At 37.0% G+C, this 12,913-nt stretch overlaps 1 protein-coding gene across 3 annotated transcripts in view; it reads left to right on the top strand.

Annotated features, from left to right (window-relative positions):
* Nucleotides 1-12,913, top strand: part of LOC141462325 (uncharacterized) — a 31,791-nt gene that overhangs the window by 2,240 nt on the left and 16,638 nt on the right. For all 3 annotated transcript variants that reach the window (XM_074144090.1, XM_074144099.1, XM_074144107.1), the window contains exon 3: nt 10,219-11,589. In XM_074144090.1, the coding sequence (XP_074000191.1) occupies nt 10,219-11,589 (1,371 nt within the window). The remainder of the gene's footprint in view (nt 1-10,218; nt 11,590-12,913) is intronic.

Here is a 12,913-nt window from a genome sequence, read left to right as displayed (position 1 = left end):
ACCAAAACTAAGCTTCAATATTACACTAAAGTCTCTAAAATAAAACCTTGACTAATGTTTAACTTCCCAGTTCTCTCTAAAGTCAACGTTCTTAAGACGAAGTTTCAGACATGAATTGATTTGCTTGAAGTGAAGTTACCGTTATCAATTTCGAAGGAACCCGAGGATTTTTTTATATTATAAAACAACTAGATTAATAAGTACTAAATGTCACCTTTCGGTCAACTGATGGTTCAAAATAAGGATTTTTGGCAAAACTTGTTTTGAATTCATAGCGGTGTATATAATTCCGTCTTACCTTATCGGTAGTTGGCCGTAAAGGCTGCAATAAAAAGAAGTCATTACTTTACTGTCTTTGATTGACGTTTTTTCTGACAGTTACTAGACAGAGCCATTTTAAAAAACTGTTTAATTAAAGCTCTACTTTTTGGGTGCCATTGGTATCATTAATCCAGATAATAATTGGGAATCAGTGGGTGTTATAACTGCGCAACCTGGAATGAAAAGAGAAGGTTTTGAAAAAGCTTTTTCTGATCAAAATCCCTTCTGTTGGTACCAAATAAAAGTTCAGGTATTACATGAAGATTAGATTAGAAGTTGGTGCTGATCTTATCTTTTAGAAAATGCAATCGAAAGAAGCACATTTGCTAACCTTTTTGTACGACTAATAGGAGAAACATCTTCTTTTTTTTCAGAAGGTAGCAAGGTTTCCTTCCCTGTGACGAGGTTGCTCTCTTCTGGTTTTTTTTTAACGCCAGAGGATTTATATTGCAAACTAACATTAGCATACTAACAATTATTAAGAGGTCGTGCCCTTTCCTTCTGATAACCTATGAAGTGACTTGACGAATTAACATATTCTCCCACCTATTGTAGAGATGTTTTTCGATCGTTTGTGACTTAAAAAAATTAAACAGAATAGGGAAGAATCCTGGGTCAGTTACCAGCTGGTAGGATTTATGCCAATTGCCTAGATCAGCAGATGCTAGTACTATGGACTTGTATGTCGCAAGCTGCCTCTAGGGACTACCTCCTCTGCCCAAGGCAGAGATAAAGAGGTTGCCCTGAATGAAATGTTCTGCCCCCCCCCCCCCCGAATGGCCCAAATTTAGGTAGAAGGCACTCTGGACAAGAAATCTAAGTGTAATAACTTGTAGATAACTTTTCACGAACTACCACATTTACTGAAGTGAAGGGAAGTATCTAGATATGGAACGACTTTCTGCCATTACATGTACACAGTGCTAGTACTAAGGTTAAAGTGAAATTGCATAAAACTGCAAATTCTACTCATTATAGAAACACTTTCAAATTGATCAATAAAACCAAAATCTAGTTGAGCCTATTTATTCCCTCTTGCTCATAAAAAGTAATAGGAAATTTGAACTTCTGCCGATTTTCCGTGCTTGTTCACACTCCAGTTTTAACCAATTGTTTGAGCACAAGAACAAAAATAAATAACAATTTAAATGATTAGGCTAATAATAAAAGAAGAAAGCCGCATAACTTGTCTCTTGACAATCTCACTTTTCAAACTGTTCACCGTTTCGTGTAACTCGGCACGGAAATAAACTCAGAAAATTATAATGAGTGACGTAGTTAGAAGAAGAATGAGTGGCAACAGAGCTTACTATGGCCTCACGAAGATGATAAAGTCAACCCTGCTATCCAAAGGAACCAAACTCAAGCTGTACAGATCTCTTATCAGACCCGTCGTGTGCTATGGCGCAGAGACGTGGTCACTTAGAGTAGCAAGCCCTAAGGATCATTGAAAGAAAGATATTGAGACGTATCTTCGGCCCTCCTAATTGTTAGTTGGACGTTAAGCACCGCCTGAAAAAATAGGCAATTACTTTACTTTACCTTACGTATCTTCGGCCCCGTGTACGCTCAAGGAGCTTGGCGCATCAGGACCAACCAAGAATTATATGACTTATACGCATGAAGATATTGTTAGGTTTATTAGGTCCAGAAGAATCAGCTGGTAGGACGTCTAGAAAGGATGCTAGACATAGATAGATAGATTAGACTAGGGGCGGCCTCAAGGCCTGCGCCACTGTGACCCCTTTGGATCTAATAATGTGCTAGACATAAGAATGACCAAAAAAGCTTTCCAGGAGACCTTTCCTGGAAAGAAGAGAAAAAAGAAGACGTCCTCGTAAAAGCTGGAAGAGGACCTGGTAAAAAATGGGAGTAGAAAACTGGAGAAAAAAGGCTTTAGACAAGAGATGTCAGGAAATTAATTGTTATGGAGCCCAAAGTTCACCAAGGGCTGTAGAGCATGAAAAGTAGAAGTAGTCGGCTAATAAAAATAAAAGAGAAGTTTTATTTGAGTTAATTGTTTAGGAAAATTGGTTAAGTTGTAAGAATCCCTCTATTTAATTGAACTATTCAAGGTTTTGAACCTTTCTGGCTCTTTGCCATAATGTCTACTTGTGTTTGTCATTGCGGATGTAAATGTTTTGAAATAAATTATCATAATTCATGAGCTTGTTTAGCCATCATTTTTAAGTATTTATTGTAGATTAAAATTATTAAACATTCTTTTATGATACTAAATTATATTTGCTAAAGTCGTAGTGAAAAATTCTTTAAGGAAACTTAAAAATTAACAGTTTAATTTGACTGTTTGACTTCTTTTTTAGAAATATAATATATCAACTAAATAGATATTTAATATTTGTTCCTGTTAATATTTTAACTGTTTGCCCTTAAAGAAATGTATTAGATTATGTTTCGGTTTGTTATTTAGGTCCAAAAAACGTAAACTATTACATCATTTGAAAATAGGATGAAAACAAAAAACTTCTGACCAATCAATTAAGATTTTTTAAAAAGAAAAAAAATAATATGTTTACTGAGATTAGCTCTGTGGTTAGCGTATACTGGATTCCCATGGGAGATCTCGGGTTCGAATTCACCTGCTAGCTCTTAGTTTTTCTCTACTTAGAAGCTTCTTACTTCTTACTGTTCGATGATGGACAGTACTGTCAGTAACTAGAGAACTCTGACCGGAAGCCATAAGTAAACTGAAAAAAGCTCTGGATGCCAACGATTTCAGATGTTGACGCGCCTTAAAAAGAAAAAAATGTGCTTGCTCAAGGCTTATGTTTTCCGCATGATTTATTGTGAAGTTTTACTAGTGCTAGTAAGGAAGTAATGCGATTGTATCATATTTTGTTGCACTGAGTGGTCACTAATGATTTAGTAAGTTTAATGCGGTAGATAGATAGATGGTAGATGGGACGGGACCTATACCCCAAGGCACCGCAGCCACAGAAGACTTATTGTGCCAGTCCCTTCTTAGTTCTAGTAGGCGAACCCTCCCCTCCTAAAGAGGTCAAGGACTTTCCCTACTAGTTGTTTTTGCGCTACTATCTCCTTCGGCCTCAACGTTCCAAAGGTTTCATAGCGCAAACTTTCGATTGCAACGCAATCGAACAACAGGTGAGAGGCCGTTTCCTCCTCTTCCTGACATAATCTGCACAACGGCTCCGAGCTGATAAGCCCCACCTTGCGCAGATGCTTCTTGAACCTACCGTGCCCCGTGAATAGGCCTGTAATCAGAGTAATCTGATTTCTGCCCAAACACAGGGTCTCTTTGGATCTTTGCTTACACAGCCAAGGCATCAAAGTCTTGCTGTGTTTAACCCCAGGACACATCACCCAGTTCTTTTCGTGCTCCCTCCAGATCCAATCTCTGAGAGCCGCGCGAACCGAACCCCTGGTGATCCCCAGGACAGGCTCTGGACCGATGAAAGGAGTGTTAGCCCCATTCCTGGCCAGATAATCAGCTTTTTCATTCCCTTCAATACCCACATGACCCGGCACCCATTCCAACCGAACTTTGTTGTGCCGCGCCAGTAGTTCTAGGGCCTTCCTGCATTCCCAGACCAGGGAAGAGGTGATTCTGAAGGATACGAGAGCCTTCAGTGCAGCCTGGCTGTCCGAAAAGATGCGAATCTCCCTATTTCTAGGTTCCATCCGCAGGTTTTCCTCAGCGCATATTTTAATAGCAAAAGCCTCGGCCTGGAAGACTGTGGCGTATCTCCCAAGAGATCTCTCAATGAGTACCTCGGGTTTAACCCCACACACTCCAGACCCAGTCCCACAGTCCATCTTGGAGCCATCGGTAAACCAAATGCCTCCCTTCCGGTACTGATCTGTCCAGTTTACCCTCCATTCAGTCCTCGGTTTAATACACACCTGAAAAGGAGTCTCGAAACTGTATTTAGGACAGATACTGTCCCCTGCCATGTCAATAACCGGCCCAGGGTCGACCTTATCTGAAATAATCATATGGCCAATGCAGGAACTTATACGCCTCCATTGCCCATTGCTCGCCATTCTGTACGCACTGGCCCTTGCCTCCGCCTGAATAACATATTGAAGCGGAGCCAACCCCAGAAGTACCTCCAGCGCCGCAGTAGGGGTGCTACTAAAGGCCCCCGTGATCATCAGACAGGCCAGTCTCTGCACCCTTGCTAGAGCCTTAATTGCCGTCTGTTGTTCAGTCTTCCTCCACCACACCACTGAACCGTAGGTGATGATAGGTATGACTGTACGTGTATAGAGCCAGTGGGTCATCTTTGGGCTAAGACCCCATGTCTTCCCACAGGTTCTAGTTATTCCACAAAGGGCCTGTTTAGCCCTTAATGTAACTCTCTCAATCTGCGCCTTCCAAGTGAGTCTGGTATCCAGGACAATGCCCAAATACTTGACCTCACCCGACACATCCAGAGTTTTACCAAAAAATCGAAGGTTTTTGTAACTCTCCTTGTCCCTTCTCCTTGTAAAGGGAACCAGAGTAGTTTTAGAAGGGTTCACTGAAAGCTCTACCCTTCTACACCAATTTTCTATAACCTTGAGAGCTTCCTGCATGAGTTCAGCCACGATTGTCTCATGTCTACCCCTGACCACTACAGAAATATCATCTGCATAGCCAAGGACCGAGAACCCACGAAGGTCTAGCACCTCAAGTAACTCATCTACGACCATACACCAAAGGAGCGGGGATAGAACCCCCCCCTGAGGGCACCCCCTAACTGTCGTTAACTCCAGCGATTCCCCAAAAAGGGTCGCTGTGATTCTCCTTGACGATAGCATGTTACAGATCCATCTTGAAACAGTGGACTCTACGCCATGTCTATCCATCGCCAAGGCAATTGAACTGTAGGTAGTGTTACTGAAGGCACCCTCAATATCCAGAAACACGCCCACAGCTGTCTCCTTGCAAATTAATGCGGTAAAATTATTCGTAAACAGAAATGTCTAAAAGTAAAAATCACTTATGTTCAAACTTTTTTAAAAAAATTATTTTTGTTTGACTTATAACATCTTTATATGTGAATATGTATTTTAGTGGGAGCTGATAAAACACTCATTATAATGAACTCTATTGTTAGCTTCTATGCATTGCCTTCACTCTCAGTAGCCCTCAGAGCGAAAACGTCCTTTCCCAAATAATAAAGCTTGCTTCAGAGGTAAGCTCTAAATCAGTTACTCATTAAAATGTTACTTGCAGTTAGTTTTTGTATCTCGCAAGTTATTGTCGGATCCCTTCGGTGCGTGAGAAGTCTATATAAAGAAAGAGGTCCTGCTGTGTTTTAACTAGTGTTTAAAGAACATTATACATAACCGTTAATTGCATCGCAAATTTTATCGCATTAGATATTTTTGTGTTAATAGGTGGAAAAAAGTTGTCTAAAAATCTGTGGAAAGATTTAATATATTACCATTACACTGGATTTAATATTATTTATTTCTAATGTTGGGAAATTTTAATTTAAAATAACTGTGGAAATGAAATGTTCTCGGTGATATATATTAATATTTTTTCAAGTGTTGCGTGTTTTTCCTATTGTTACTGCCATTTTCTTTTTGGAATTTATCATTGCAAAATAACAACCCATTCCAAGCAACCAATAAAGTAATTCGTACATTAAGACGGTTCAATTATGAACTTACTAAAGTAAAAAATTGACATTTTATATACTTGGTACTGTTTGTCAATTTTATTTAGTACAAGTGTGGTTTAGTGATATCAATAAACCGCAATAGCTCGGTATAGTAGTCCTTTCTACTCCCAGCACCTTACAAAATCTCAGCCCACTCCAAATTCTGTCGTTTTACCTCTGAGTAACTGAATGGAAACTCATGAGAGAATAGGATACATCTTCATTGAAATGAGTCCACCCAAATGAGATGTCATCGAGTAAACTCATTTAGTGCTCTTGAAGGTGCTAAATGAAAATGAGGGTGCTCTCTGTCTGGTCTAGCCAGACTTGCGTCACCAGACCAACTAACTGGATAGCTTAAAAAAGCGTCGCTCAACCTTCTTTGATGGTCTATTTACTTATCTGAATGAAATATTGAATACTGAATCTCGCTAAGAAATTGATTTTTTTTTTTGTCGTTTTGAAAGCTTGTCTTAAGGAAAGAACTACTATGAAAAATTTTTTAATTTGATTATTATAATCTCTTAGTTATTTGTTTCCCTCGCTTGTTTATATCTTTACAGTTCTTACAGATTATTCTTGATTGCAACTTCATAATATTCCAAAGAACATTACAAATAATGTTTATGTCACGTGTATTTCATGTCTTCACAGTACACTTACTGGGAATGAATTCAACTTTTTATGAGTTTATTGTTGTACATTTGTTCTCAAATCCTATCAGTAAAACTAAAACTGAATAACAGGTTTACGAAATAATGTTACTAATTCTAATTAGAGTGGTTATTAAAGAAAATTAAAAACAAAGGAAACCTTGTTAAACCTATATATCAAACAATGAAAGTAATACTCGTGTTACTATTAAATCTAAAGTAACGTGCTTTGTTTCTGAAATATAAAATTAACAACGGTCCACACTAAAATTCTTTATACAGCATATTTTAGCTTTTTACTTTCTCTAAACCTTCGTAAAATACTCCATGAGTGGACTCTCATTTTGCCAGTGACATTTGTGCAGGTCAGCCAACTTATTTAGTCAGCAGAGCCAAATATCAACGGTGTAACGATTGAAAATTTTTTTGAGAGCAAAATTTTTTAAACCCAAACTTTATTGGTAGGCACATTGTTATTAACTTAATTAGGCGAGAGAGAGTGGGCGATTTCATCTGCACCCCATCTAATGTCACTTCTTCAAAATATAATCGCCCAGACCGAAAACCAATTTCAGCGCATGGACTACGAAGTATCAATCGCACTGTATGTGTGCGCCCACACTTGGTTTTTTTTTTTGGAAGAGCCACACTCAAGGAGCCGCTTGAGGCTCGCGAGCCGAGATTTGAGGACCACTGGATTAGGGCTACAAAAAACCTCATTACACTTTTCTTTGTGTATCTGAGTTGGAAAAGCATAATTTGGGTACAAGTACGAGGCGTCCACTTCTTTGTAAATGGGTAATTAGATTTGCAAGAGAGAAGTGCCTATCAAGAATCTTCGTTATCTATAGTTCTTGTAGGTGTAATAATCGATATAATGTAGGAATTACTTATTCCTTACATGGGTATTTGTACACAGTAATCGAGGATGTAATGTGGTTGTGAGAGAATGTCTAACGTTGAGCTGGAATTTGCGTGAAAATGTTAACCCTAAGGTGCATATATCATCTACCTAAGCAGACCTTTTCTTTTTCTTCGAGTCACCAGTGAATTGATGTGTTAAGCTAAGAGAATCGTTGGCTGGAATGCCAAATCCCAGACATAGTTTTCCTTATTTGCTATAATTACGCAAAGCTGATAGAATGTAATGCTTCAAAATAGCTTTACATTTAGAGAACTTTGCTAAATCAATTTATTATAGCTTCAGTAAGATTTTTCTAATTTTAAAATGGAGTTCTTTTCATTTTAAACTGAGCTATTTACAAAGGCAATAACTTTTTATATCTGAGTTAGTTGGGTATATGTAATACAATATTTCTTACACTTGCAAATTACTTCATTTTGTATTAAATAAATAACAGTATTTTTCAGATTTAGTAGAATACCAATTAACAGATATTTTTATTTATTTATTTTTTTGTTTACTCCCTTGTGTAAAGAGGACGTTTGACAATTGGACAGATTATGGAGTTTTCTATTTCACCGAAAATTCACTACTGAAGGCTCCTTGAAAACGAAAAAATGATTTTTACAAATTTACTGTTTGTGAATCAGACTTAAAGTTAAATTTTTTTCAACACGATTATGTACCAAGAGAAGTGTTTAGTTGTGTGTAGATTAAAATAAAAATCTATTGCCTTTTGATCAGTTTATTTTAATCTTACGGTTCTCTCGAAAACGGCTCCGATTTGAATATTGAATATTATTTGTATACATTTAGATAACTAATGTTTTAAATATTCTTCTTTGAAAATTTGAATAAGGACACATCAGGTAAGCTTTTCTTTGAAATGACGTATATACTTTATACTAAGTATATTTCACTTAAAATTAATTAAAGGTTTGTGTTGATAAAATTTCTAATTTAAAGAAATGATCCACTTGAACGATTTCTTCTGAGGTTTCTTCAATCTCCTACAAGGATGAAGACGTGTCTTTTTAGTTTAAAATTCTTTTTCGTGATTATGGATTTCGAGTCGGGTTTCTGGGACATCAGGTTTCATAACAGTGCACCATATTGAAGTAAACTAACATTTAGTAAATCACATTTGAACAAAACCTTGAAAATTATAGTAATAGAATTTCGAGTTAGTTTTTGCACATAGTTCAAATTGTATAGAAACTTTTATTTTTCAATAATAATAATAATTGTAATAGTAATAAAAAATAGGGAAGGGATTAGCTATGAGGTTAGCATACTGGACTCCCACGCGGAGGTCCCGGGTTCGAATCCAGCAGCTGACCCTTAGATTTTTTCTTCCTAGGAGCTTCTTACAGCTCACTGTCCGGTGATGGACAGTGTTGTCTGTAAAGAGAGAACACTGTCCGGAGGCCGGCAGTGCACTGGAAAAAGCTCCGGGCGCCAATAACCAAAGATGTTGACGCGCCTTAAATCATAAAAAAAAAAAAAAAAAAAAAAAAAAATCAAGAATGACGACTATAAACATTAAAATATCGAATCACGTTGATAATAATATTCTTATCGTCCTGCTGTACAGATATATCCGCAGTTTTCTTATCATTTTCTTGTGATATTGTAAGCACAGTTTAAAAATTTAAATTTAATGTAGCAAGTATTAGCTGGAATTAATTATGATTACATAATTCTTGCACCTTAATTTATATAAATTAATATAAATCAGATTAAAATTAAATACTGAATGATGTGTACTGTGTTCTTTAATTTTTATTCTTGTTTTTTTAAACTCTAGTTTGTTGAATGTCAAACTTTTTTGTTGAAAATAATTGTTCTGGAAATAATATATAAATTTACTATAACTATAACGAACTTATACCGTTTAAGTACAACGGTGGACAATAATCGGCTACAATTTCTAAATTTTCTTATCATTAAAGGAAATGTAACAACAGCAAAAACGACATGACACTAAACTATTAACAGCAACCTATAAATACAGTTCACATTACCCGTTGTTTTTAAATACAACACAGCACAAAACCTCATAAAATTTGTCATAAAGCGGTTTTTCACGAACTTTTCACTGATACAGCAGTAAAACATACACAACGAATTCTGATAAAAATTCATTATTCTTATGTAAAAATCTCGTAACCATCATCACACTGTGGCAACTGGTATTAACAAGTGGCAGTGTAACCCTATCTATATCTTACACAATAGACCTCCCAAAAAATGTTAACAAATAATTTAGAGCATCAACTGCATTAAATTCGTTGCCCATAACAGTTGAAAAAAGACAGATGTACCCAAGTATCAAAGACAGGACTGCACAAACAGACGAACTTTTATTTATAGGATTAAGTGATTGTAAAAACTACCCAGACATGTACTTAGTTTTATACGGAGAATAAACAAGCACAAGTTATAGCCGTTTTTAGTGCTTGCTAGTGGAATACCTTCAAAAAGGTAGGTTTAGATTCGGAGATTGTTGGAATAAGAACCTTATGGAAATGGAAATGTTTTATAGTATAATTTAATAAGTGTAATTTCGGTGCGTTTGTTTTAGATCTCTGTTTTGTTAGAGTTACAAATTGAGTAATTTTCTTTTCGCTCTCAAATAAAATGAATGCAGTTTAATTGTGAATTATCTAGGTCATTGATCCTAATTTATCTTTTTATTTTTCAGATGGAAATGGCAGTGAACTAAATGTAGTAGGCGGTGGAGAAGATAATGGAGGAAGTGGTGGAGGGGGAGGCACGGTAGTTGTTACGGAAGTATATGAGGACCCGACGCAGCAAGCACAACAGATTCCTCAGCAGGTACCACAACAAGTAGCCGTCACAATGCAGCAGGTGCCCTCAGCCACCACCACCATTCATCAAATGTATCATCCAGCTGCTGTGGTGCCCCAAATGCCTAATTTAGCGTACGTCCATCAGCAGAACATGGGTTTCGGTATACCACCGCCGGCGGCATTTCACGCACCACCCCCACCTCCGCCTCAACAAGGGCTTCCTTATGATGATAGGGGACGGAGGCCGCGCTCATCGAAGCCCAGTCCTAAGCGAGGCCCTCGTGAGGCGTATCCTCCGCCACCTCACCAATACCCACCTCAGTATCCTCCATTACATCTTCAACCTTATCAATATATCTCTTCTGCCCAGCACGCGACAGGTCCTCCACTATATTTAGCGCCGCCTCCTCCATCTATTCCTATGTATCCAACCTTGTACGGTAGTTACACTCCGGTTTTTTCACCACATATGCAGCAACCTCAACCTCATGATGAAATGAAAGAACCTCCACCTCAACATCAACCTCCTCCACAAGTATACCCTGTTGAGAAACAGGAATATTTAGAGGAAGAAATGCCAGAGGAACCTCCTCAACAACCTCCCTCTCATACTCCTCCACAACAACCTCTTCTCCAGGCACCTCCGCCACAACTTCAGCAACCGCAGCCACAACCACAACCTCCACCTCCTATGCAACCTCAACCAGCGGCAATGCCATCGCCACCTCTTCCACCGCCGCCCAACATCGTACCTCAACCAATTCAACCATTACCGCCCACGTCTCCGCCTCAGATCGCCCAAATACCTTTAGAAAAACCACCGGTAAAGTCGCTACCAATTAACGCTATAAAAACTACCGCACCGCCTTCGTTGGCAGCTAAACGTCGTCCACAACTTGGCGAGGAACCACCACCACCTATGGCACCACAACCACAGCCAGGTAAATCTTGGGCGGCTTTGTTCAAAGGTGAAGAACCTAGCACACCTTCTACAGCATCTCCATTACAAGCACAGAATGTGGCGGGTATGGCGACCACACCAGCAACGCCCGTCGTCGTAGCAGCAACTCCTTCACCTAACCAGCAGCCTCCATTATCATCTTCTCCAGCATCCACAGTTACTTCTACCGGCCCTGCTCAGAGGGCGCCACCTATCAATGCTGTGGTGGTCACAGCACCACCACACATGAAGACTACATTGCCTCAGCCTTCAGTCACAACTAAACCAGCCCAACATGACCCCCAACTCAAGAAACTAGGAGGTCAGTCCAACGGCATTCATTAACTTTTACTGATGGTGTATGAATGTTTTCTTGATTAATAGTCACCGTTAATGACAGGATCCCCCCCCTCCGTTGTGGTTGATTTTCTGATCGGATAATTCAATAAACTTTGTTAAATGGGAAAGTAAATTAATTTATTGTTTAAGGGAAGAAAGTTTATTGTAGAAATTAATATTAAAATGTTAACCAATATTCTTTAAATATGAATAATTTTCTGATTTCTTAATATTGTATCACAATATTTTTTATTTTCCATCCTGTTTTATTTAACCACACAGAGGAGGACAACAAAATTATTGCAACTATTTTTGGAGGCTCTTTTGATTTAATTATTAACTTTTAATTGATAACATTAGCATTTTCAACATCATTCTTTTGTTAAAAAAAAATCAAAGTGCGTATAAAAATAATGCGCTCTCGCTTTTTGATGGCTGTGATTATTAAAAAGATAATTTTTAAATAATTTTATTTTGAGGATAACATTTATTGCGGTATATATTTGTTTAATTTTTTGCGTATTTATTATTAACTTGATCTAGAAAAATTATTTAAAATTTAAAAGTATAATTTTTTTAAAGTATATACGTATTTTTTTAAATTTATAAAAAAAATTTTTTTTCTTTTCTAAATCATTTAAGTTATTAATGAAGCATTAGTATAAAAATTTTCTTGGGGAGACGGCAAGGATTAAGAATTATTATTTTAATTAAAAGAAAGAAACCAAGCCGAATTATTGTTAACTATTCACTTGTACCTGTTTTGTTCCTTATTATATTCATATAGTACCTAATGTTATAAAATAAAAGGAATCTTTTAATTAGATTACGTATACATTTTTTACAAAAACTATCTTGTGATTTTTGGTAATCGTCTCTCCTCCAAATTAGTAATAATAGAAAAAATTTATTCGAGATCCAGCTGGCCTGGGAAGTGAATTATATATATATCTCATAGGTTTTAGATTTATCCAATCCGGTTTTATAGAAAGAAAAAAGTATGTATTAAGAAATCAGAGTTAACTCTAAAAAAGTATTTAAAATTTTGTATAGGTTGTTGCAACAATTTTGTAAAATTCTGTTTGAGTGTTGAATTACAAATATTGCGTGAATCAAAGTAATTATTTTATACTCGTAGAATATTAAGTTAAATTTACTTTTCATAACACAGTATTTTTGGTTTAAAAAAGAGCATAGATTTCTCAAAGTAGTTATTTTTCTGAACATAACATTTAAAGCAAAGTATTTTTGTTCTAATTTTTATTCAACAATTTCTTTTTTTAAAAAAAGTATCCTATCTTTCAAAA

The sequence above is a fragment of the Rhodnius prolixus genome, unplaced genomic scaffold, assembly GCF_049639745.1.
Source record: "Rhodnius prolixus isolate KJV_2025 unplaced genomic scaffold, Rpr scaffold_1, whole genome shotgun sequence".
Classification (NCBI taxonomy): Eukaryota; Metazoa; Arthropoda; class Insecta; order Hemiptera; family Reduviidae; genus Rhodnius; species Rhodnius prolixus.
This window is presented reverse-complemented; position numbering and strand designations above follow the sequence as displayed.